Raw genomic sequence first — 27491 nt, 5'->3', positions numbered from 1 at the left:
TTCGCATGATCTTTCCAAGTCCAAACACCACCTCCACTGTATGTGCTCCTTGAAGTCAAAAGTTGTCCATAAACACTTGGGTTATGCTCAAGAACTCAACACCTGCTCAAATCATGAGAAGCTCATTGTTCGGTTCGCCAGCAGGGAAGACTGAAGCTGGGCTCAAATGCTGGAGTGTTTGCCTCAGCTGTCAAAGCAAATGACACCAGTGAATAGAAGAGCATAAGATAGCCAAAGCAAAGCACAGATCTATCCATTTAAGTTCTAAAAATGTATTATATTTAAGTTCTAAAATATGTTATCCTGCTCTGCCAGGAATTACATGGAAACAGTATTTTATGTAATACATATTTACGTATACATAAACAGTATTGCTGCAGTGCAAGTGGTAAAGAAATTATTAAATTAAAAGTACATTTTAATGCTTATGAAAGGACTAATTATATAAATTATGCAGGATACTTGATTTATAACTGAAATGTAAGAACTCTATCGTGACTACTGCTGAATACCCCTTTGATAATGTGTCTTTGATGGGGAAAGCAGAACTTTTATATGAAACGTGAGCACTGTTCCAGCAGCTGCACTAGACTAGCAGATCCTTATTTCCTTCAATAGAAAATATTTATACAGGCTCTATATTTTTTTGGTGTTAACTCCACTGACATGTCTGTGAGATAACCACCAGAAGCACTGCTCTACAAAGACATCAAACAAAGAGAGACTTGTTCCTGAACATCGTGTTATAAAGCAGAATCCAGAGCTGCATTCATAGTCTATAGTGTCTGGGACCTATCTCCTCTTCCACTCTCCAGACCCCTAGCACTGAAGTATAAGAAAAATTCAACACAAAAAAGCCTCACAGTAGCGGGAGGCTTATGTCAGGACACACGACCAAGTTCGCACATCTCATGGAATCTCTGCAGGTCAGCAGCCCACAAACACCGACTGTCCTTACGCTCTCGGTCCTTCACAAAAGCAAGGTCTAAAAGCTGTCAGTCGGGACAGATCAGTTTACACACACTAGCACTCAGGTGCACCCAGTACTGTCAATAATTACATTTTACTAAAGAGCCTCCCACAATCTTATTCCAGCAACACTGCCACTGTAAGTGGCTTTTCTGAGATGCTGGTGTGACACCTGAACACTCCAGAATGCTCACACAGCAACAAATGATGCACCATGAATAAAACAGAAGACCTCTCCAAGTTATTTGGGCATTAGGTTATTTGGGCATTTTAGTGCTAAAAAGTGACATGACATTAGTGGTAGGAAGACCAACTTTCAAACCAGTTCTTCAGTTTTAATACAGTTTTAATGAACATCAGTCCAAGAGATCACTTGATGGTACGAGGTACATTCCTTGACCACAATGGCTGTGCTTAAGGAAAAGGACAAACATAAATTAAATAGTGTAATTTAATTTAGTAGCTGTTTAATTATCATTAAGTTAAAAAAAAGTTATAATTAACTATTAACGTTAATGACTCAAGACCTTTCAGAAAGCATGAATCCAAAAGGAAAATATCCAGCAGGTGATCACAGACTCGTAGCTCTTCCTCCAGCACTGCCACCTGCAGCAGTCATAAAGGACTATTTGTTCAATGAAGAAATTGGTCTACAGTCTGTAACAGTAGTCTTGGCTCTGCTACTTTGCGCGGTCTTCTAACAGATACACAATTAACTCATAGGTCGACAACACAATGGCTGTGTTTGGTATCTGTCGGATGAGCTGGGCAAAGAGTCCTCTATAGAAGGCAAGATAGCCTTCCTCACGTGCTACCAGACGTGCTGTCTGAATGAAAGTCTTGTATTTAGTGCCTTCTTCTCGCAGCCGTGTCCGTATGACCTCTGTAGAAAAGAGAAAGAGAGCCCGAAGTTAACAAGACTTAAACCATTCCGTTAAGAAACATGCTAAGACCAAGAAAGAATATGCAATGCCCATGGACATTAAATCCTTCCTGCATCCATCGCCTGCTAGCCAGGACTTCCAGACTGCCCTGCAGGCAAGGAGGAAAGTTAAAGACGACTTCCCCTCCACGTGGAATATATGGATTAGGTGCTTATTCAAGCTGCATTTAGATTATTCAACCTAAAGGCTTTATTGATGCCCACCCACATAGCCAATATTGCTCTTTGTATATAACCATGACAACATTCACATTTATCCAAAAATACCTCTGTTCACCCCACAAGCATTTCCCACACTTGGTTTGCATGCACGCATCCTTTTTCTGAGTTCTTATTGCCTCACGTGTGAATTAAAATAACCAGACGACCAGAAAACCACGTAGCTAACTAGGAATAATGGGGCCAGAACTGGAAATGCCAATGCATACACACATGCTGCAGTAACATGCATTTGGTCATTCAAACAGCCAAGAATTTTACAACCCTAAAACCCAACATTTGCCTTGGATTAGAGGCAACAGCTGTTCTTTTGCAGTCATAAATGGAAAAGTTAACATACCATGTGGATAAGCAATACAAGAGGCACAGCCCTTGGAAACAGCAGCAGCAAACATCAGTCCAAAGAAGTTTGTGGAGTTCCTTTCGGTCCCATTAGTAGAAGAAGGGGGCAGCTGGACTTCCTTTAAGTGCTTTTTCAAACTTTCATAAATAGCAAAGCAGATAATGGTCTCAGAAATCCCAGCATAGGAGGCAGTCAGGCCTCTATAAAAGCCACGGATACCTTCTGTCTGGTAAACGTATCTAGCACACTGCAGTGCATTCATTGGTTTTGAACCCCTCACTCTGAAAAACAAACAAAACAGAGAATATAATGAGCCTAGAATGAGAAATAAGATTAAACAAAAACAAAAACCCCACAGCCTCATGGTTTTCAGTAGTTCCCCTAACTACAGAAATGGTTCTCTACTAAGTTTTACCACAAAAATTCTTCTAGGAAAGCTGCACAGAGCAGGATTATCATGCTAGGAGTGCACACTTGGCTTTGCTAATTGACTAATACAGACTTGTAATCATTCCTACAGCTCCAGTCCTATCCAGTCTGTGACAGTTCAAGCCAATGCTTTAAAACACAACAAACATTGAGAACACACTGCTTTGTATTAAGGTAGTAATTCAATTTAAAGCCATCTTCAGCAGACCAAAAGACAGAGGTCTCCCACATGAGAAGCGATCTTTCATTTTCAAGAGGCAGCATGCAGTTCAAAGGTGCCACCCCGTGAAGCGCTAGAATTAAGGCTTATAAATTATTTATAAGTTGTGCTGTGCTTAAGGATCTTTCTTATCTCACCTAACCCATCCTTGCAGGAAAGAATTTCCATTCGAAGGAGTCATAAGTAGAGTCCCTCATTGCTTCAATATCCACCAGTGACTGTGAATTGCTCAGCTAAAAGATATCACTGTCAAATTCCCTCTCTGCCCTCAGGAGGTACACTTAACAGTAATACAATGCTGAAAGAAGCAAGGGAACATTAAACCACTGCAACAGATTCTTACCGCCTCTAGAATGTTTTATGAAACTAAACTAATCCTGCTTCATTAAACTTTAAAAACCATCACCCTTTCTGCTCACAGCTACCTAGCTGTGTACCAGTAACCTTGGTTTGTTGCAGTAACACACACATCTGGATGATCTGGGGCTGGCACAAGTGATGCTGCCAAGTGGGACACACACTGCAACCTCGTGTTTGGCTTCCCATACAGGCTCCTCTGACCTTTCCATGGCCTCTATTATTTCCCTATCAAAGCACTTCAGTCCTTGACGTATTTAGGCTCAACATCAACCCCTGAAGTACAGAAGACTGTGTAAGCAGGGATCTAAGGGCAAATTAATGTTATGCCCAAATTTACTCAATGTTTACAGCGGAAACAAAACCTGAATCTAACTCAGCACTGGAGGCAACTTCCACATCCCCCTCAGTAGTAACTGTATATCAAAATTAAAGTGTAACACCAAAAACCTTAACCTTCAGCCTGACCAGGCAAAAGGATGGCAGCTTGAAAGGTGGGAGTCAGGGGAAAGAAAAATCAAGTTCAGTCAAAGTCTAAAAGACCATCAATAAAAACATTTTATGTTTTTAAGTTTTCCAGAGGCTCCCCTTAGCCACCTAGCAGTATCCCATCTCTGTCACTTACTTCCGTTCCAGTTGCATTCTGGTTTTCACCATCCATATAGGATTCATCAGGGAATTTGTGACAAAGGCTGAAAAAGGGAGAAGAAAAAGTACAGCTGAATCCAGGCAAGTGTACTGCCATTGTTCATGCAAATAGGAACCATATACATTGAGCAGTGACACAGTTCTAGTGTCACAGCTCCAGAGGTTTCAAAAGACATGCAGGTGTGTAGCTTACAACGTGGCTCTTGCCAGAGAACTATCTATATTCAACTTCAGAAGGTATCATCCAATGGCCTTGGAATTTCATATGGGTTCCTTCCTTTTTATACCTGTCCTAATGTGAACTTCACATTCCTAAAGACCACTGTAGGCAAGATAGCTTACCAGCTTACCAACTGGGTTTTGAAAAATACATAAAAGGAAAACCTGTGGGGAACACACACGCGTATTAGTCTTTTGCTTTCCCCAAGGCTCTAGGTGGTGCCATTGAGCCATCTCATTAATGAAATCCACCCATAATTATGGGGTTAGTTTGGGAAAGATGTTTAATGATCCCTCTGGTGACCGATGCTTGAACTAGCGGGGCTCTTCCGCTCAACTATGCCTCTGTTTGTCATGTTTTTCTGACAACAAAATATTTTCCCATCCTGCGAGGAAAAATACAACAAACCAAAACAATTTGGCTAAAACAGTATCAAAGGGTTGCTGATGTCTGTTAACTTGTTTTGTTGTGTTTGTTTTTGTTTTTTAAACTGTTTAGAGAAATTACTACATTTCAGTTAGAAAAACATTTACCTCCACTTACTAAAGAAAAATCTAGAAACATTTTAAAGTGTTGAACAGTAACATGGTTTCTCTGCAAATACGGTAAGTTAGGAGGTGGCAAACTCCTGGGATCAAACTCCATGAGGACTGCCTTTGGCTTCCTCCAAAAGCTGATTGTAGAATATTTCCAGTAACACTGAAAGGGTGACTGTCCTTCAGAAACAAAGATCAGATCATGCTGCTATTCACTGTTCTGTAGCTGCAATACTGGTTTCATGGTTTCAAGAAGCCCTTTTTGAAAAAATCTTTAATTAAGAAGACAGCCAAGCATGTGTCTACATCAGTTTCCATCCGCTTCAGCGATTTCTTAAAACCTCCCTCAACACTGAATGTGGACAAAGCATAGAAGTTCACAGACAGGAGAAATAAATAACGCCGCCCTGACTCATTCACAGGGGTACTATGAAACCTATGGAAAGCGCTGTGCCAGCCGAGCATCACTGCACTGTCTCTTGGTATATTGGCACAAAAATCTGTGAAGGCCAAAGCAAAAGGATTTCCAGCTGCACCAATACGCTTTTCAAGTGCTTTATTACTTCAGGCAGCGTTCAGTTTCTGAGCCTTGCTGGATGTAAGCGTCACAGGCTTGCACAGGTTACAAAGCAGACAACTGCCAGTTGACTGATACATACAAACCATACATATAGATCCGTCTACCTATTTATTAGGCTCTTCTGTGAAGTCTTACATGCCTTTTCTCTGCCTCCTCGCATATGAGAGGATGACTTTTTGAAAAGGTGCTAAGGCTTCCTACAACAACGTTACATAACAAGCACATGCAATACCTTTGCTATAAACTCTTTCGTTTGCACCAATACATGGCTGTTAGAACCAGATGCTAGAGAAGAGCGTATTTACCTTTTCAGTAACATTGTGAAACACCAATTTAAGCTCTTCAGAGAGTGTGTTCTTTAACAGTCTCTGTAGCAAGCTTGCCAAGCACTCGTCTGTTTGTTTTCCAGAGAACGGGATGTTTCCAGCCTCACAGATTTTATTTTTAAATAGTCTCTGAACTTTGGCTCATTAGGAGTGCCTTTTACATACCTCTGTTTCATGAACTTGGTCACGTCTCCCGATCTCGCCCTTTTATGGAGATCAGTGCTGGATATATTTCCTAGAAAGTATATCCTTCTACACCTAGTAATAGATCCTAATGTTTTCTGGCATATACAAGCACAAACCACATGTATGTTTCAGAATGAGCCACATACTGCCTCTGAATTCGTTCACATATCAATCACAGTTATCCACAGCCCTCAGTCAAGACTGGTTTATTTGCCCAGGTCCTGCACAGACTGAAAGTCCAGTCCCTGCCTTACGATTCTCTCTACTCACTTTCTAGCTACTGAGAGGGGCAGAACACATCTTGAAGCAATAACAACCTGCAATAAATGCTTTAAAGAATTAAGTTGCATCTCAGAGCCACGCAGATGCCAATGCAGACATTCCTGCTACTGCTGAGGGGCTGGACGCTGGGGTATTGTGGCAGACCATATGGAAGATGAATTACACTTACCTGCAGAACCTGCAGAACAGATGTGCACAATATTGCTGTTGGGTACAAAAATGCCATTAAATTGCTCTTTGGCTTTGGAGTAGCATGCAAAATAGACAGCTCTGTGGAAAATAACAGAAGAAAATCAATGTGATACTCATGACATCAAGTCAGACATGTTGCTATTTTACCCCCTCCAGAAAAACAAGACTCCTTCTCCAAAGGGGCCTTCATACGACTGCTTCCATCTGCAAGTCTGAAGATGTTTTTTCTCCTTACAATACAATGCCACTACCTGACTTGACAGCCACAAAGCAGAAATATTTTACTTTCATACCAAGTCTGAGATGGGAGGCAACGTGGTCGTGCAGATAAAGCAAGTTGGATTGGATCCTAACATCGGCACTGGCATTAAATACACTTTGTAACCTCGGGAAAGTCACATCCCCACTCTGAGCCGATGCTAAAAGGGGTCAGAGCTACAGCTGCCTTAGCAGCACTTCCTACTTGAAACAGTTAACCCTGGGCTGAAATGAAAAACAGTTTTACCCATCTCAAATCCCTACATAATGCATGCAAAAAGTAAAAACTCACAGCAAGATCTGCAACAGCCAATGCTTTAATATTAGCTAGGCACAAAATCTTCAGCCCTGCCAAGAGGTTGTCATTGGTATGTGTGGAAAGCAAACATTAGGTGCCTGCAAGGCTTCCAAATACAACCATTATAGGTAGTTTTGTTGTTACTGTTTAGAAAAGAGTGGGGAGACCTTTGGGGTTATGTGACAGCTTTGCAAGTCCATCCCCCTGACCCTCAGCTGCAGTTTTTCATTTGAGAAGAATTTAGGCAGTCAAGGACCAGACAGGTATTCCTGTTTCACCTTGCATCTAGCTCCTAGTCAGTGTCTAGGAAACACTTAAATATTCCCAGGGAAGTGGTAGGCCTTACTAGAGAGATTAACATTAACCCTGCAGATATTTCTACAGTATATTCCCCTGTTTTCTAAAGCATAAAGTCATTGCAAAAGCCACTTAAGTGACTTATTTAAACTACACCTTAAATTTAAATTCTCCTTTAGTACTAGGCTAAAATATCCCCTGCCCCCCACTTTTTGTTTTTGAGGATAGCATCATAAACTAAGTTCCACTGATAACAGAAAGCACAGATCAAAAGAAGCAGCTAAGATACACACATAAAAGTTTACAGAAGCCAGTAAAATATGACAAATCTGTCAGATCCAGGTTTCATTTATAAAAGGACAGGTACTGACTTTCATAATTTCATCACTTTTGAGAAGAGGATATGAATATTGATGAGAAGCAAGTTCTGAATATATTTAGTGATTGATACATGTAACTGAAAGACAGTGTCATACAAGTATAAAGCAAATTTTAAAATTATTTGTTGGCATATGCACATCTGATACTCTTCAAAATCTAAGTTTACAGATGGGATAATTTTCTGACCTATTCTCAATCACAAACAAACTACAACATTCGGGTCGGTGCCTTCAACGTGTCTTTTAGCAATAGTTTAACTATTTACCTTGATGGTGCAACTCCAACCAAGTTTGGACCCAGACCTCGGAAGAGCGACCTTGGTCCTTCTTTTTCCAGAATTGACCTTAAAATAAAAACAAACAAGGGAAAAAATGGGTAGTATTTGGGTTAAAAGTTAAATTTCTTATTCTGGCAGGTGGTCAAAAGAACTGTGCTAAAGAAATAAGTATTAGCTGTGAACCTGTTAGCTCTCAAGCTACACAACAGACTTGAAAATTAGAATTATAGACTACTGGATAAAAGCCACTGTGCTGTAAAACTTCAGCGTGCTACAGGCCAATGTGTGTTGTATGACAGAAGGCTACAATTTCCATTCTTTGAAAAGCTGTCAGGAACTGAATTAAATAGTTTCACGGAGAATCCAATGCTAGTTGACTCTGATGAACACAGAATACTTTTGGCATTTTCTGTATCCAAGCAATTTAAGCAGTTCAGGAGTTTGTTGCCTGTATAGAGACATGGGGTAAAAAAGAAAAAGGAGCCCTCTTCCCTTTCACAACTGAATGTGATTTTTTCCCCCAGAGTGAAAGCTGAATGCAGCACCGTATCAAGCTATGTCTCAGGGTAACTGTTCTGATTTTGAGGGCATTCTGCATCCTTCCAAAGGAAACACCAAGCACAGAGGTACTCCTGTGCATCACTGCTGCTGGATTTCATGGCCAGGTCTAAAGCAGGAAAACAACCAAATTATTTTTTCCTGCAATTCTGCAATTGCTCCAGTCTGGGTTTCCAAAGCCATTTTCAGCCATTTCCCCAGCAGCTGTCAAGCTCTGTACAATACCTTGCTCAGGTGCCTCATTAAAAAAAGAGCTAACCTTATACAAATCTTTCCACTATTACCAGGAGACATATTCGCAAGGAATAACCTGACAGCCAAGCACTAGGAAACACAGCCAAGTGTTCACCAGTGACAGCCAGGTACGGTCTAGTCACCATCGGGATGTCAGTGCACAACCTGCTAGATGGCAGCTCTCCACTTTAAAGGCTTATCATGGGAAAATCGTGCAATACAATCCAGATAACACCAGGTCCCAGGTGTAGTTCACGTGCACCTGTTTGAAATGCCCATTTTTCAGAGTTTGCTTTCTAGGTCATTAGCACTGTTGGGAACGTTCCCCACAGGGTCCAAAAACAAGCTCATTAGACAGAAGAAGATACAGGAGCTTCTGAAATGCTTTTTCTGCAGTGAAGTTGAACTTTCTGTGTAAACTCCAGGGCTGAGTGTCTCCAAGGATACAGATCCACCAACTACTTGTTCTTTGTCACTTAACAGTCACGACTGCAGCTTCCAGCTGGGGTGACTCATCAGAATCTTAAACGGATTAGACAAAAACAGCCTGTCCTTCTGGAGTGCTTTCTATTCAGCAGCAGGCTTAACTTGCCCTCCTGAGTACCTACTTTCGTTCTATTTACAACAGTTAAGGGGCCTTCATACTCAACACCTTTAACTCACAGACAGATTTTATATGGATGGCTCTAAAGGGCTGCTTCTTTAGCCATATGGCTTTCCTAAAACAGAAAATTCAATTCACATCCAATTTGGTCATGCACGCATGACCAGGATTGAGAAAGGGGTGGAAGAGAGACCTAACTTCCTCCTCTTCCTTCATGCACTTGTGTTTTATCACAAAGATCACAATCAATAGCATTACCTGCACTTCATGGATACTGCCACCAAGGGAATGACAGCAAGCATGATTATTTTGCTCTCAGTTCTTAATCCTCTGGGGTAAATAGGTGAAAAGCTTGGTGATACACGCAGCTGAACAATTCCTAAGTAAAATGAACTCAGGATCATAGTCACCGAATTTAATGAGCTTAATAAATATATTAAATGGTTGACTCAATTTTAACCCCTTTTTTAACTCCCTAAAAGGAGGATCTCAGAGAAAGATGGGAAGAGGAAATAAACTGAGAACCTCGTGCCTTTAAGTTACCACTTCATTGAGTCAGAGCTCTCTCAAGTCCAATGCTGCAAGGAGAAAAAAAAGTACAAAGGGAAAAAAAGAGATGAAAATCGAAGGCAATTGGCATTGCTTCACATTTTCAGTCACGGATTGCTCTAGATTCACCTCTGAATATACAAAGTGTTTGGCATGGGACAGAAGCAGTGTTTACAACACAGGAACTCAAGTCCCAGAATGACTCCAGCCATCTCGTTCTGCAGAGAATTTGAGTTAGCACTGTACTGTTATATAACCGTGCAGCTTCTCCCCAGGCAACCTGCCAAGTGTGTTGGCCTTACATAAATCATTCAACTTGTTTTGCTAGTCAAGTTAGCTATTTTCTTTGGCATTTCTACTACCTGATCTAAGCAGGACCTCCTCTGCATTACCCCGTCGTGTGCCCAGTGATCCAAATGTGGCGTGCCTCAATGCATTTGCGTGAGGTCTGAACCAGAACTTTACTGTGCTTTGATAGGAAATATAATAGTAGAGATTTGTCCTTCAGAGTTGCTGGTAAAATTAGTCAGCAGTTCTAAGAGGCATGAATTCACGTTTCATCTTCTTTATGAATATACATCTGAAAAGGGAACAGCTAGAGCATCAGCTGCTGCAATCTGAACCAAGAAAAGTGACTAAATAATACAGGTGTCGACAGGATTGATGCACAATAATAATTAGCTGAAGCAACATACTAATAACAAACAGAAGAGATCTCATTAAGACAGATACAGCTGAGGAAAAGATAAGAGCTTGCAAAGCTCCAAGCGTATTTTGGCAAGACTTCTTCTGCAAAAAGTGCCCTTCCCTCACTCCTGTAAGTTTCAGTTACAGATCATCCACATGACAGAGCAGACAAGCACAGCTTAAAATATATGGGATCACAGAATTCTGGAGGTCACCTGGTTCAAATGGATGCTAAAAGCAGGGCAGACTTCAAAGATGGATCAGGGGCTGGCATGAATCACTAAGTGCAGAGAATGAGAAACATCATTACAGCACTGCTCCATTAAGGAGCAGAAAAGGCCACAGGCTCTCACTTCTAAATTAAGCTTCCAAAAGAGTTCGTGACAGGAAAAGGCTGAATTAAAACTTCCCTCCATCAAACAGGTAAATAGCTTGGGCAGCAATAGAAACAAGGATCTCTCACCAGCCACTCAAAGCAAACTGGGAATGGCTCCAGGAAAGAAAGACAAGGAGTACACGACTCAAATTCAGTCCTTCATTGTACCAAGAACTGGCCCCAGCTAGTAAGGATTACCTGTTCCACTGCTCCAAGGAGATAATAAACATGACAATTCCCAATAAAACACAAAGACTACACTCTCTGTTGTTCAAAATAATAATGAATAATTAAACCTTTCTTCCAGAATATTTTCTATGATAGTTCTTGCAAGCTAAACAGTACCAAAAGTTTGTGGCATATCCTATGTATTGATCCTTACAACTTAATAACTACCAAAAAGCTCCAATCTGAAGAGACAACTTAAAAATAACACTTCCAGACTCTTACTCAAATCAATTTGCTTTGGAAAGCTTTTGAGTGCTAGCAGCAAATTTCCGTGGAAGCTTAATGGAATACTCAGGAAACTTATCTGTGTTTTTAAAAGAATAATTTATCTTTCGACTGCTGAATGCAGAAGCCCAACTGATCTGCATCCTTCCAGTGCAAATCTGAAGCAAAATCTGCACTGCCTGTTTGCACTGAGGAATCGAAACTCAGATCTCTGGCGTCAATTAACATCAAAGGACCACAGGCAGAGTACTCACTTGAGAACACTGAAGAGCCCAGGTGATACAGACGTTGGCCTAACCATTCCTTCACCACTGATGGTCCCCAGCTGGACTTGCGGGTAGTAGACAGCCCGGAAGGCTAGCTTCGAAGATTGGAGCCGTGTCTTTATTACTTCTAAGGGACAAGTAAAGATGGCACCAACTGTTCCTCCACATCTGTAAAACACAAATTTAAACAGAAGACAGAATCAGTAAAACATGGCTGCACAGATAGACTGAGTCACAAGAGCACTGAGTATAAATATAAAAAAATATAAAGACTCGACTTCACTTGCTCCATGCTGTGGACAAGTTATCAAGAAGCAGGGCAGTTCTTCCACCAGGGAAAGGGAGACAGTTCCCAAGCCCTGGAGGAGGGGAGAGAAGGTTGAGAAACACTTCTGATGACTAATGATGATCCCATGTAGCGATGAGGTTGGAGGGGTGAAACACGAAGACAATACCCAACCCCAACAACAATCCATGACCATCTGCTGGTCCCGGAGTCTGTCAGGACTTGGAATTCTGCCTGTAAAAACTTCAGAGGCACCCATGTTTCAGAGGCTGTGCTCCTTACACAGACATAGCCTTGGATGGATTTTTCCTATGGAAAGCAGGAATCTTGCAGATAAAAACAAGCAACTGGGGATTAGGACGCTGTAGGCTGAAAACACAGCAATATAACCCTTCACCATTTAGTACTTATGATCAAAACGGCTGCCTACAGAACTAGCAAAGAGAAAAATGACTGTAAATTAGGTCTTTTTAAAACAATGGGTATCAACTTTTTTGGGGGGGATAGAGGAAGCTGCAAGGATGAGAGAGAGGGTGGAAAAACATAATAATGGGGTTGCTGTTCTTTAGGCTACTAAAGATGAACAGAAATCCCAAAGTCTGCTGACACAAACACTGAAATAATACATATACACACGTGTGTACATGCAGACATTATTATATATAATAACATAATAAACATACAATTATATATATATATTTACTTATATATATATAAAAGAAAGATCCTATCCTCTAATGACCCCTTACATTAGATGTATCTAACAACCAACCTCATTTGAAAACACTCAGCAGGGGGCAGAAAGAATGGAAATTATGGTTTTAATAAGGACATTTAACTTGGCTTGTCCGCTAGTAACACTTGCAACTTGTCACCCAGCCCTTATCACTGTCTCACTCCGTTTGTTTTTCCTGTTCTAGGGCTTTTTCTCCCTCATTCTTTAAGGCATGTCTTCTCCCTATAATTGGGTAATACCAGAACTGAAAACCAAGCTTCCAGCCAGCAGCAACCTGCTGTTACAAACTCTCCTAATTCACACTCCAGACATAGAGACCTACTGTAAAAAATCAGTTTTGAGACATAATAGAAAATAATCAAATTTGAAACAGTCCTGAGAATTTCCAGCAGAGAGCTTTTACTTACCCCAGGGCTAACTGCTCTTTACCTTAGAGTTTCAACAAACCATGTGTTGTACACGACATTATGCAAGTTCCAAAACCTCTCCTGTTACACCTTTCCCAAAAAGGGAGGCTAAGGTTGCCAGCACAGATCACACAGCAGCTTGTTATTATTGAGATCTGGTGATAGCTGAATGTTCCAGCACAATGATGGAAAAGCAGCCATGACTTTTATCACTGGTGCAACAAAAGAGCTACAAAGATCTTCTTGAAATCAAACCAGTCCTGGGTATCATCGCTGCTTGCTGCCATTGCCATACAGGGGAGCAAAAGCTGTAAGTTCCTAGTGTTAGCAAACTGGCTGAATCAAAGTGTTGGTGGCTCACCGCATGAAAACAACACGTTGTGCTTCATGTTCTGCCACAAAAGCCCGAGGAGCAATGCTGGAGCCACCTGTTCCCTTGCTCCAAAAGCCCACGCTCTCATCTTCCCGCAGTCAGCGTGGCTCAGAAAGTGCCTACTGGGCCAACCACACAGAGTTCACAAGACCCTGTTTCCATCCATCATCTTGAAAATGGCTTGTCAAACCATTTCCCTCTCCACCTCTGTTCCTCTTTTGTTTTTGAACGTCCCTTCTGTCAAACTTCACAACTAAAAATAATTCTGAGGATGGCTAAAAAGCACTCTAAGTTTTATTAATCTAACAAGCTGGCATTTAGGAAGACAACTCAGGAGTTCAGGTTTTTTCCAAGGGCATTTACTACAACCGATCATATCGACAAAGAAATATTTTCTTTATTTACCCAAGTTTCAAAGTATGTTATTCCTTCAAAAACCTGTGTTTAGACTTTCCTTAGAAAACAGCATGAGTCAATAACTTAACTTTCTTTGATGTTAACGTCAAACTGCAATTTAAGGAGCTTTCCCATGAGAAGAAGAAGAAGAGAAAAATCCCATCCTTTAACTTGCACATAAAAAAGCATTACTTGCTCGAGTCACAAGAACTTTACATGAATCAGTTTAGGAACAGAGAACTACAAAATGACAAGAATGTAGGTACTGGAATGTATTTTCTCTGCATGAACTATTTCACCAGAAGAATCATTTTTAAACACAAGGAAAACAACACTGAAAGACAGGCAGAGAAATTCCAGCTGCAGATACATCTAGTTTAGAAATGCTTTATCTGGTGCCACTTACTTTGCTTGCTGAAATAGTGTCTTACAGCAAAATATAACAGCTCTTTGCCAAACCCTGAAGGCCCTGGATTCTAAATGCTGTGCTTCTCAGACACAAACATACAACAGAAGAAACTGTTGTCACAAAGCCTGACAATCTCATTTAACAGCAACACTTCAGTGAGTTTTTCCTTTAAGTTCTTGCTTCTTCCTCTTCTCTGATGAAAGGGGAAAACTTGGCTGGAACTAGGGACAATCCATACATTCAGAGTGAAAGACAGTGTAAGGAAGAGATTTGCCTTCATCCTGTTAAATCACTTAAGCCTTGATTGATGAATACAGACACAAAGTTGTTTATGGGATGAGGTACAGAGCAGCTGAGGTGGTGTCACTTGGATCAAGAATGGCAGTGTTCACAGAGACCTTATCTGGTCGCTGATTATTTTGTGTACTGAACCACGGCTTGGACACGAGCCTTTTGGTCTGTCAATACCACTCTGGAGGACACGGCTTCAGCTTGTCCTTCCCTGTTTTGTTAGATGCATCTCATGTTGCTCACGTGCTATAACCTAGATCTTGAGGGAAACAGAAGGGCCACGAGCAGTTTCTCCTGCAAAACTTTTCCTGTTCCCATAGTTCGAACTTGGAGCGGGAAGTGCTTTGAGGATACCTCTTGCAGATCCACACTGCCACCATCCCTACGACGTACATCCCACACAGATGCAAACATTATAATTAACACCCCAGTAATCAACGTCCTCAAAAAAAGGCAAATCTGAGGGAGCTTGATGAAAACAATTTGATTTCTTTCATTCCCAGTTCGTCTACCAATGATGCCCTACTGTTTTCCATCCTCACTTATTTCACATTTATGAACACTAAAACAATACCTTCACAGTGACACCTGATAAATTCAGAACAAAAACTCCATGTCCTGTTTCTGAACTACCAGTTGCTCAGTCTAGAGTGACATCTTGCCATACAATTCTTGAGCCTCTCTGGCATTTCCCCTCCTTCATCAGCTGTCTCGCCTTCCTGGCCTGCTCCTTGCCTTCCATCCTTTAAGTTTGATGATCCAGTTAATTTATACAGCCTTTAATATTTAAGTACTTCTGGGAATGTATATGTAATCCTCCGATACTCAGCACAATGAATTAGTATCTGCATCGTGAGCTTTAACAGCTCAGAGTTAATGTTGTCAGCGTGACATTTAAGAAAAAAGCATTACCCAATAGAGCAATTCTCAGAATGTCAATAGCGTGCACACATTATATCCCAAATATAAATACAGCATATAGTTCAAGTCAGGACTTTGATGCATTACACATCTTGTACAGATGAGCTGATTTTCCTCCACATGGAATTTTTTTTGCATCACATCCTGGTGTTGCTCTATTCCCTGGAAAGATGGCTGAAAATAACATGCTGTGCCTAAAAGAAACACTTTGTACTCCTAGGGTGTTCCAAATGCCTTCATCTGGGAAGAAAGGAAAAACACCAACCAGCCTTCCCCAGCTACATAAACAGCCCTCAACCCTGGCAGATTCAACTATGAATATGCAGCGAGGTAAATGTGATTTGGAAGGATCTAAAGGTGCAATTGAGGCAATACCTCCAAGTCTTCATTCCGTTTAGGCTGAGGTTTTTAATGATACACCAGGGTGGAACTACAGATCCGGAGACGATACGCACTGCTCACTGCACCAGCATCTAGCAAAAAGCTCAGCAACGCCTAAAAATGTCGTTAGCGGAAGGGAGAAACCTCCTCGGCAAGAAAACACCATGGTACACTCTTCTCAGTCACATGGCAAGCATTGAACAAGAGGTTCCCAGCTCTGCTCTGCATGCAGCACAGGCACACAGCCCTCTCCAGTGCGCGACACCCAGCAATTCATCAGCTCTGGCCTGTCGCATGCTGCCAGAAAAACAGTGTTTGTCCTTCAGGCTACAAATACCTCCTCTGGCTACAGGATTGCCAGGCATATATTGCCACTGGAGCAGGGGAATGCGATTCTCTGCTTTGTCATGTCCAAACAAAGAAATTAAGGAAAGTGCAGTACATATCCTCAGGCCAAGAGTTGAGTGTTTACGGAGATATATCCTGTGCTATACATTAAAACCTGCAGAAAAAAAAAATAAATTGCTTCCATAAACAGAAAACATTCTGTTTAAAAACCATGCCAAGAACGTTAATCTCAAAATCCAATTACGACTTCTCTCGCTGCCAGCTTTCTATTTTTACAAGGCCCACCCCCAATATATCACTGACTTGCATATGAAATCAACTCCCGGTGCCCACTAGCACAATCGATACAGATGATGCCAAGGATCTTAATTAAGAGCAGGGCTTATTTCATCTGTCCTAAATTTAATCACTGAGCAATACTCCTAATATGAATAACCGGACGTAATGCTCAGTGTTAAGGATTTGAAAATTAAAAAGCATCCAAACCTGCAGTGATCCTTCAGCAGGGAAGCACAGACTTCACCAAGGTTGCAAGGAAAGCTGATTGCCTGGTTAGGGAAGTCGTAACTCCTAACTCAGGCTGACAGCATCAGGGAGAACCTCCTCCTCTGGCCACTGCTCTCAACATATGGAGCAGCTAATTTTTGGTGGCCAGGAGTCAACTGAAAACACAAGAGGAGAATTAGTGCTAACTGTCTGGCAGCTATATTTAACGGGCTACCTTAAGAACCAGGTTGACAGCCACAATTCAGCTCACGCTTCGTGGATTGTACCACATACTGCTTCAAACCTCAAAACGCAGCTTGAAAATCATCTGGTGCTACTGTCTGTACCCCTCTGGTGGACGCAGGACACTGTCCCAGTGAAATCAGTGGCACGACCGGTGCTTAACACTTCACTGCACTAACACTGCATCTGCTTTCCTGGTTGTTGACAGAGGATCGTGTCTGTGAAGGCAGCTCAAGGAGATCTCAAGGTGAGCAGCATATTCACAGCAAGTGCTACACAAGTTTTCCCCGAGATTGCACTTGTGATAGGAATTTCATTTTGTTTTTCTCAAACGTGCCACATGGTCTAGCATGAAATGCACAGCACAAACAGCAGAGCAGGTTGCATCTTTGATATTTCAGTATTGCATCATCAAGACTGGAAGCAAAACAAGCTCCTGCATTCTCAGAAGCCATAGGAAAACCAGCTTCAAAGCAATACAGACTGTTCTTCATGCCCCAGTTTTGAGATATTAAGAATTCAGTGTATTTCCAGCTAACAAGGCTGTCATCAGGTGTGAATATTCTTGCAAGCACTTCCTGCGTTCCTCAGGCTGATGCACTGTTAGCCAATTATATAAAGCACATGAAAACCTAAACTAGATAGAGGACTGGAAAAGAATGAATCTCTTCATGAAGTCTAGGTCTGCCCTGGACCACACGCAGCACAACAGATGTCCTTCGGGTGAAGACTGCTTCTGTCCATTTTACATATGGAAACAGTATCTCCCAAATGGTTCGTTAGCATTAGTACATCACGTAATAATCAACATCTGTGGGAGCTGTATGTGGCCCCGTACCCACAACTCATGTGGTTACTACTCTGGGGAGCAGCTTTATGTTAGTTCTGTTATTTGTGCTTTACCCTCTGGCAAACTGAGGTCAACCCCAATGCTTTAAACAAGAATCTCGGTGACCTCATGCATTAAACACCCCTTGGTGCAGCTGAGACAATCCGTGTACGCATATGAAGACAGATGTCAATGTCTTCAAGGCAGCTTCCCGGTCTTGCCAAAGTGTCTTCCAGCTCTTTCCCAGGTGGTTTATGAAAGCTTTGGCATCTCAGGTTGCTTTCAGGGCAGCAAGGGAGTTACAGACTCAGGCTTCAAAACCAAGACAGAGAAAGTCACAAACATGGTTATATTCACAGAGCACAGCTTCCCCAGCTTGAATAAAGCTGCTCAAGGATAGACATCACACAGTGCTTCTATGAAATCAAGGTAAGTTTGTTCTTAGCTTTTTCAGGTATTCTGCCAGTTCTGTGAAAAGCTCTGCAGCCTCTAAATATCACCTGATAGGATCCCTGTAGTAAACAGAACTATTCCAGCTGGAGAGACAACATGGAGTCACCTCTGCTGCAGCCTGAGCCAAGCTTTGTCCCCGAACAAAAACAAGCAAGAACTCCACTGACTTCACCAGAGAAGGAAGAACCCGGACTTGTAAACATGCTTACATCTGTTGTGCAATTTAAGCATCATTCTGCTTGTTGCTGCTGAAATCTTCCCTGCCCTCAGAGACATTTTCCCATCAACATCCCAAGACCTTTTGGTTTGCTGTTATTACTGTAAAAGGAAGGAACAGAAATAAGAGGAAGCCAAGGACTGTGTCTGCCTGTAAGTAAGCCGGCCTGCTTTTCCATGCAGACATTAGGGTGTTGTATTACATCTCCTCAGCACCTGACGCACCGCCCCGTACTCACCTTCACACAAGGCTAATGTAATACCAATAATAAAGCTCTAACAAAATTATTTTAAGTGAATGAGCTTCATCTACATAAAATATTATACAACGGAACAAAGCTTAGCACCTTACACAACTTATAAAGCATTCAGAGCTTCCAACACGTTCTGCTGGAGAAGGTAATTTTATCCAGGGTCCTGGTTGTGCAGGAACTCTGCATCACAATACAACCCATTTATTAAGGTTTAATAGGATTCTAACAGAAACTGCAAAGGTATTGGAAAGATAAATTGCTCAGAGACTATTGCCTGAAGATAAACACAGTAATAATTCTAAAATTCCAAAACTGGATACCTTGCATGGCAGTTTAAGACTGACATTCAGTTACTTGTTCCACCCAGCGAGCCCCAGAAGTCTGCATTTCTTACTTGAAAAGCAGAGGTAATGGCATTAGTAGACATATACAGAATACACGAGTTCAGGGTCTTGAACAGGGAATCACTCTGAAATAAATCTCTTTTGGGATGGTGGGTGGGAAGGTAACACATTATACACACATACCCTTGGTTGTATAGGGCAAACACTTCAGCATAAGCTGCTGCACAAGAAGAGAAGCTAAATTTGCTGTCTCATTTTCCTTTCTGTAACATCACAGCCAGGTAAGTGATAGTGCACTTTTTGGTGCCACTTTAAATAAGAAGCTATTTTTCAAAGGCCTGCATACCCTACAAGGCCATCCCTCTCCTCCACGCTGTATTTTCATCACTGCTTTAAAAATGGATCAGTCTTATTATAACAGACAGGTCAGGAGGACGTGCTCTGTTGTGTTTCCATTCTTTCCTTCCATGCTCCATCAAAACCAGCTTGGACCTAATGCCTTTCTAGGTATCCTGCATAAACTGTTTATTAGGATCCTTGGAGAAGGTGGAGGGTACACTAAATGACTAAGGAAGATGCTGAACATCCATTGCTGGATTAAAACACCAGCGAGTTTAAAATTCCTATTTATTTATTGTGCAAGGAGTTCTGTGAGGACACCTAGAGCCCTGGAGAGGCATTGTTACTACCCAAACTAGTTGCATGTGTACATCCAGCTCCCATTGCTGCCACAGCCTCCAGGCGCTGGTCTAATACAAAGAGGGGGGAGAAAGAAACAGGGGGAGAGAATATTTACAACAATACATAACAGCTGAGCCAGCAGAAGAGCCGTATCTCTTTAAAACTTAAAAAAAAATGGTTTTAACATTTGTATTTAATGAATTAACTGCCCCACGCACGTCAGAGGAGACTGAACTTTAGCAACAGAAGGAACTGTGGTGTACTATTAAACAGATTAAACCCAACAATTGCTTTCATGGGGGCTTCCTAACTGATGTCAGCTGGCAGGCACTACAGAGTATCCCACCACTGAGCTAGTCTAAATAACTGGGGAAAAAAAAGGAATTTGCATAAGGACAGAAGTACATGGAACAGCAATTACGAGCTGTGTATTAAATGACTGTTTATTTATTTACTTTACGCCATAAAATGATCGTACTGGACTGCAATGAAGACTCACGTGGTACCTTATTTTACACGGGTTGGTTTTCATTTTCGTTTGTTTGTTTTAAGCCTCACACGACAAAACCAAGCAGCTGACAACTCCTTGAGAGAGCCTGAAGGGCCCAGCAGGCCACTACGAGTACCAGGACCTTCTCTCCTTTTTTTTTTTTTTAATACTTCCTCGTCGGTACAACCCCACGGACCCACAGTCAGAGCCATAAGCTCTATGGCCACCCCCGGTGCTCATTAACAGCGCTCATTAACGCCCTGCAGCCACCCCCACACCGCACACAACCACCCTTCGGCTCCCAGCCCCCACTCACCACAGCAGGGCCGGCCGTGAGGGCAGCCCCGGCCCAAATTATGCCTTTTTATTAATTAATTAACCGCCGGCTGGGCGGCCCCGCTCCAGCCCCCCCCCACGGCTATCGCCTCCTTCGGGGGGCCGTCAGCGGCCGGGGGGCCCTTCCCAGCCCGGCACGGCCCTGAAGGCAGCAGCCTCCCGGTGCCCTGCACTCACCCCCCGGCGAAGAGGTGCAGCAGGGTGTTCTCCTGAGGGGTGCCCGCCATGCCGCTGCCGGTGCCGGTGCCGGTCCCGGTGTCGCCGCCTCAGGATCCGGCTGGGCGGGCGCTGAGCGGCGGAGGCCGGGCAGCGGCGCGCATGAGATGGCGACGGGCGGCGCCTCACGACGGCACTCCCGGCCCGCCCCGTGGCTGAGGCCGCCCCTCTCAACAAGTGCCTGAGGAGCCCCCAGTGCCTAAATGAGTCCCGAAATGTCACAGATCCGCAGAATCGCGGAACGGTTGGGGTTGGAAGGGAGCTCTGGAGATCGTCCGGTCCAACCCCCGCACCGAGCAGGGTCACCCAGAGCACGCAGGATGGCATCTTCCATCTTCCATGGAGATACTCCAGGGAAGGAGACTCCACAACCTCTCTAGGCAACTTTGTCACTCTCACAGTAAAGAAGTGCCCCCTCATAATCAGCTGGAACACCCGCTGTTTCAGTTTGTGTCCATTGCCTCTTCTCCTGTTGCCAGGCACCACGGAGAAGAGTCTGGCCCCATCCTCTTGACACCCTCCCTTTAATTATTTATACACATTGCTAAGATCCCCTCTCAGCCTTCTCTTTTCCAAGCTAAACAGGCCCAGCTCTGTCAGGCTGTCCTCATGCGACAAGTGCTCCAGCCCTCTAATCCTCTTATTAGCCCTCTGCTAGACTTGCTCCGTGAGCTCCATGTCCCTCACGGACTGGTGAGCCCAGAATTAGCCTCACCAGGGCTGTGTAGAGGGGGAAGCTCTTTTGGTTTTGTGTTAATATCACAAACTGAGGAAACACGCCAATTATTTCACTAGACACACAAAAAATAAAAGCTCAGTTTGCGTATTCAAAACCCATAGCTTTCCTCTAGTCCTTTGAATGGCCTGGGGGAAAGCTCAGATGCTCGCAGTGCTGGGCAAGAAAGCTGCTGGGTGTTTCTGAGAGATGGCTCGACACTGAGCTTTAGCAGGCTTTATGTTTAAGGGGCACATGACATCAAGCTTTTAAAATTTGCACTCCCCTAAAGTCAGTGGAAGACCTTTGGCCCAGTGCAATGATTTACACTCATCTGTAGGATAGATGCCATCAATTTATATGCTGTGGATTAATTTCACAGCCAGGACTTTTAGGAATGTCTGGCTTTTTACATTAAAGCTAAAATCCTGGGGAAAAGATTAACATGTACAAAAAGACCCTTGGTCTGTACATTTTCCATATACACAAGTTTTCTATTATCATGACAACAGGCTTGGGCGAACAGCCTCCTAGTTTGAATTCAGATCCAGACATGAACCTCATGCCTCCTGTATGGCACAGGCCAAAATTCCAAGTCCTCAGACTTTTGGAAGCTGGGGTTTGAAGGCTGGGTGTGCACACTCTGAGTTTAGACTTCAGCCTACTTGGAGGAAAACAGGGCTTAAGGGTTAAAACCAAGAGGTGAAGCAGTACCTGGGTCCACGCTGGGGGCAGTGCTGTTGGTGTGGGCCTTCTTGGATCCTCAGAACTGTCCTAGACCTTTCTGGTTTTGAGGTGCTGATGATGAATCCCAATTTGCTACAAAGAATGTTTACCTTTAAGAGATCTTGTGTGGTGGCTGGAGGGTAATGATTTACCAAAGCAGAATCAGTCTAGCAGACAGAGGTGATGGGATCCCTAGTCTACAGCATTTGTCGAGACTAAGGAATGAATACAGCATTAAGTGCAAATGGGATCTGAGGCAAAGTTACAACTCTGGCCACCTGGTTCCCATGCAAGCCAGAATCCCGAGGATCCCAAGCTGTCATCAAGATTCTGTAAAGTTACCCTTTGTAATGAAGTAGAACTTACACCAGAGATCCATACGGTGACATGGATTTGGTAATTGTTAATATAGAGAGGAAGCTGGTCCTGTGAAATGGTGAGATTACTGAAGAGCTTTCTTTCAAGTGTAATCCCAACAGATCATGAAAATTAATCAAAGAATAGAAAGTTCTGGAGAGCAGATGACTCAGAAAAGAGTTGGTACCCTTTGCAGGGTTACTGCAAGTCAGATGATTCTTTTAACACCTCTCTTTTGTTTGCTGGTGGTAGTGATTCAGCCACCATGTGATATTTGGAGGCCCACCTTGTTTGTAGTGTCTCTTCCCAGCCAATAAAACCACTGACCTTATCACATTGACAAAAGCATCCGGGTAGGTATATGGATTGAGAAAGCACACCTAGGCAACTGATAACATCAACATGACTAGAACTGACTGTAAGGACTCCTTTGCTAAGACTTCCTGCGAAATGCAAGTGGCGCACATTCACATGCAAATAGATAAAGCACATGCATAAGCACACGTATATACCAGTGAAAGCTGGGCCAAGAGTTCTTTACATCTACAAACTACAAATGCACAAAGGCGGAAGCACCAGCCTTTCCTATTCATGCATACAAAGCACTTATGCTTACATACACATACGAGGATAGAGCTTGGCCGAGCATTTTCCTACATGCCCAACCACAAGAGCTCTCGCCACAACGAAACCAGTTTTGAGCCCCAGTTTCATGCTCCCAGTCCCACAGAAACAAAGCAGCCCTTCTCACAGTACATGTACAAACACTTGTCTGTGGGGAGCTGTGAGGTGGCAGGAGGTTATTTCTAACCCACCAGCAAATTCAGGAAAACATTTCCTGGGTCAAATGGGTTGGTTAAGCCTGGGGAGGTGCCAAGTAGTCTCTTACAGCATGGAACCAGGATGCTGGACCTGAGTGACGGAAGAAAATCTACTTCAGGCAGAGGGGAAAAGGGAGAAATGGGTCTTCATGAACAACAGTGAATGGGGTGTAGGAAAGGTCTTGGTCAGCTGCTTTAGGGTCACAGAGAAGTGGGGGAAGCTGATCCCGCAGAATGCGCACGTGGGATGGGTGCCCTTTCCCTCGGCTTGTTTTGTTCTATTGCTGTTCCCTTGCTCTTTCCCTGCCCTTATGCTGTGCACACTGTGAATCTCTTGCAGCTGTCACTTGGTGACTGGGCAGTGGGCTCGTCTGCGAGGCAAAAGGCCAGACAAGAGCAGGAGCAGCTGCCAGACCGGAGGGAAGCGTCAGGGCTCTCGTCTTGGGCCGCAGCCCACGCAGGGGGTGTGCGGGAGGCGTAGGCTCTAGACAGCCACTCATCGACCAGCTTCCCAGAAAACCCTCTGGACAAGGGTTTCTAGCAGGGCTGCCTGTGCCCTGAGACCTGGGCAAGGATGTGGCCAGAGCTGAGCTGTTTTTAAATGCAGCCATTTCGAGTCAGTTCACTGGCTGGCATGGCGGGGTCACATATGCAGGAGGGCGGTCAGGTCGCTCCTCTCAGCATTAAAGCTGTAGGGCCTGATTTCCATTTCCTCTGTTTCTGTGCGAGCAAGGCTGAGATGGGATACACGAAGGTCAGCAAATGTTATACTGCTCAGAACATTTGGTCTAATGTATGCTCTGCATCCTATGGACCCTTATAAATGCAAAGACGAGCAGCTATAGAAAATACCCATAAGGGCAGCCAGCAGCACAGTGCTTCCCTGTCTCCCTGCCACGTGAGATTTATCAGGTCTAGAAAGCCTTCTTTAATTACTCAGCTCTTACGGAGCCATCTTCCCTCATTTTATGCCCTTTGCTTTATATACCTCATTTTATGCCTTTACATACTGCCAGAGACGTGCAGCAGCCTTTGAGGCTTGGTACTTGAGCTCTCATAATTCATGTAGAAGCAATTTAAGGGACACCTGCCTCCTGCTGCCCACAGGAGCAGCAGAACTGGCTATGAGTTGGCTCCTCAGCCATTGCCCAGCACAGCAACATAGGTGTCTAGATTTCAGCTTACTTTAACACATTCCAGCAGCTAACATAGGGTGTCTTAGGCAATTACCAAGACCATCTACCAGTGACCACTTCCCTAGGTTAACACTTTCTACTTATTTCTCTATTTGCAATCAGGTATGAGACCACATATCCCAAATTTATCCCCACTAAGAATCATTAGGAGCAAGTTACAAGGTACTGGAAGTTTTTACAAAGACAGTAAAGCAATTGCAGGAAAGGCTATTTATGGACAGCACTGCCTCTAACGAAGGGTAATTAAATAGGAGGACTCTACAGTAACACAGAATCATAATAATAGAATATCCCAAGTTGGAAGGGACCCACAAAGATCATTGAGTCCAACTCCTGGCCCCCCACAGGACCACCCAAATAGCAAACCATACTTCTCAGAGCATTGCCCAAGTGTTTCTTGAACTCCAACAGGCTCAGTGCTGTGACTGTGTCCCTGGGGATTCTGTTCCCATTCCTGACCGCCTACTTGGTAAAGAATCTTTTCCTACCATTTAACCCAGACCTCCCCTGACACAGCTTCATGCCATTCCTTCAGGCTCTATTGCTGGTCACCAAAGAGATGAGACCAGCACCTCCCCTGTAATGCCATACTGGTTGGATCCAGTATTTTGATTAAAACTTTGTTGTTTTTTTTTTTTTTTTTCACCTGACAGTTGGTCTACTGAGAGGCATTTTTTAAAGTACAGATGTGTTCACAGAGCCCCCTGGTGGAAGTACCATTTAGGAGCACAGATTTTTTATTTATTTTTTCTACCGGGCCATCATCATCAGCTTCTGAAAATGATATAAATTATGGTGGTAAAAGTATTCTTCCATCACCAAATCTGAGTTTAGCAGAGCCTTTGCTAGTCTAGGTGAGCATCAGCCTATGATTTTCCATTTTACTAGGTGGCAGAGTATCTTTGTGAAATTTCCTCTTACCCTATTTACCATTGCCAGCAGCAAAGTGGAAGCAATAAAAGACACTGATCTAATTGTCTTTCCAAGCTCATTAAGGAGTCTGTTAATGCAGTTCCGGCTAGGTGCCTTGACTGAGTGGCTTGGAAGCGTGCAAAGCTGCAAGTGAAGCCTGTTTGCCTGGGGACCACTGCCACCCAACTTAACAGCTACATGTTACTGGCAGCTGTATTGAGCACATGAGGCTCCAGACATTTTTGTCATGTGTTTCTGCATTGGCCAGAAACTTATTTCTGGAGCACAGTTCAGACAAATTTATGCTAGTAGGCCAGAGGAGGTTGTATAAATTTCCTGGAGCAACGTATAAGCTAAATTAGCACATCGTTCCTTAGCCTGGAATGCTTGTCTGCCTTCTGGACTAAAGAATAATTGCAGCTGTGCTTTCCTCTGGTTCTCATTCCCCAGCAGAGAGCACTGTAAGACCAACGTTAGAAGCAGAGCCACTTTAGGGCAGTGGAAAGTTAGGCACATGAGGTTGATCTTTAACAGATCCTGTGTGCTTTCTCTGCCTGCACCTCCAGTTTTGCCCCTATATGCCTATCATCCTCTCTGGACACTTTGAAGACACCCTGTCTTGTGGCTCCTGTGTCTGTCCATGAAACACATCTCAAAGCAGAAATCAGTCCTAAAAAGCTCAGGTGGTTGTAACTTTTTTTTCTGAAGCCCTAAAAAAGAAAGCCATAAATACTGTCCAAGCATCTTGCTGTTTTGACCTGGACTGCAAAAATATTACCTGCTTCCTGGCTGCCATCACATTTACTTTCATTTTCCTTTGCCAGGTGGAATGAGAGGTATGTTGGCCTGCATCTGCTTGCCTCAACAGCTGTACCAATGGTGTGCACAGGATCTGGCTCTCCTTCTCCATCCTTGTTTTCCTGTATAACTCTGAAAATGACAAAAGTATTGCTTGGTTTGTGCATGTTGTCCAACATCTCACACTGTTTTGCACCGTCTAGGATATTATTTGAAGGAGATTCTCTTTCTTGGTTTAGCCACCCGTTGAATTTGAGCTCTTGGGGTACCCCACACTAAGAGGTGTCTGCTCTTCCATCACACAGAGCACTTCACCTATGGGACCCGAAACACAGAGCACTGCAGAGTGCAGGTATTCACTCCAGGAGCTGCGGCTACAGGCAGAGAAATCAAAGAGGAAGACAGGTCTTGTGGTTATGCTGTGACTGCATCAAAGCGGCAGGAGAGTGGGCCAGATCTGGGGAAAGCACTATGTTCCAGACACTGTTTTTATAGCATGTAGAGTATTTCTAGGGAATTTCACGAGGATCAATGTGCACAGAAGCACTGTGGCCTCTGCAGATCAGACACCACAGGAGCCACATCAGGGGAAGTTCCTGAAGTACTCCCTTGCCAGTACAGCACGAACCCAACCAGGAAAGGGTCGAGCTGGCTGTTCATGGGACTTGTTTTGTCTGGTGGCTTCCTACAAACTGGAGCAAGGACTCACCAACTTGTTCCACATCATTAGCAGCTGGCAGCTTCCCAACCATTACCAGCCTCGTCTGGATTTCACCCAGCAGTTCTGAGATGAAAGACACCGCAGCACCACTGCGCTCACTGTTTTAGGTCCTAATCCAGCTCCCACTGAAGTCAGTTACTCTTTTTCCACTGACTGCAGCTGGAGCCGGGTCAGACATTTCTGTAACAGTTTTGTCTCAAGTCCTCAGCTAGCTGAAACATTGCTAAAATAGTCCAAGGCAACAGATACATGCCTGCAACTCAGCTATTTTCTGGCATTCAGATTAAAACCAGCAACACAGTCGAGCAAGATCACGAGGAATTATGTTTCTTCCCTGAAGATCCTGAATGTCTGAACTGAAAGCAGCCAAAGCACCTGGTGAAAGGAATCTGGAATTGTGCAGTAAGTGGGTGTCTGTCAGGAGGTGGATACATATCTGAAGCTCTGTTCTCTTTTCCAAA

The 27491-nt window shown here is 43.4% G+C and overlaps 1 protein-coding gene across 2 annotated transcripts; it reads right to left on the bottom strand.

The window, feature by feature from the left end:
- Window positions 1-1290: 1290 nt before the first annotated feature.
- Window positions 1291-26307, bottom strand: SLC25A33 (solute carrier family 25 member 33). 2 transcript variants are annotated; one of them, XM_082776749.1, is made up of 7 exons: window positions 26290-26307; window positions 11677-11856; window positions 7950-8027; window positions 6428-6528; window positions 4106-4172; window positions 2472-2755; window positions 1291-1852 (listed from the first exon to the last, which is right to left on the bottom strand). In XM_082776749.1, the coding sequence occupies exons 2-7, from the start codon at window positions 11721-11723 to the stop codon at window positions 1650-1652; spliced, it is 780 nt and encodes a 259-aa protein (XP_082632875.1). In that variant the 5' UTR covers window positions 11724-11856; window positions 26290-26307; the 3' UTR covers window positions 1291-1649. The 2 variants fall into 2 exon arrangements, with proteins under 2 accessions (XP_082632875.1, XP_082632874.1); XM_082776748.1 differs by lacking the exon at window positions 26290-26307 and adding an exon at window positions 20746-20904.
- Between the last annotated feature and the right edge of the window lie 1184 nt (window positions 26308-27491).

Source organism: Aythya marila (assembly GCF_965140915.1).
Source record: "Aythya marila genome assembly, chromosome: 21".
NCBI lineage: Eukaryota > Metazoa > Chordata > Aves > Anseriformes > Anatidae > Aythya > Aythya marila.
This window is presented reverse-complemented; position numbering and strand designations above follow the sequence as displayed.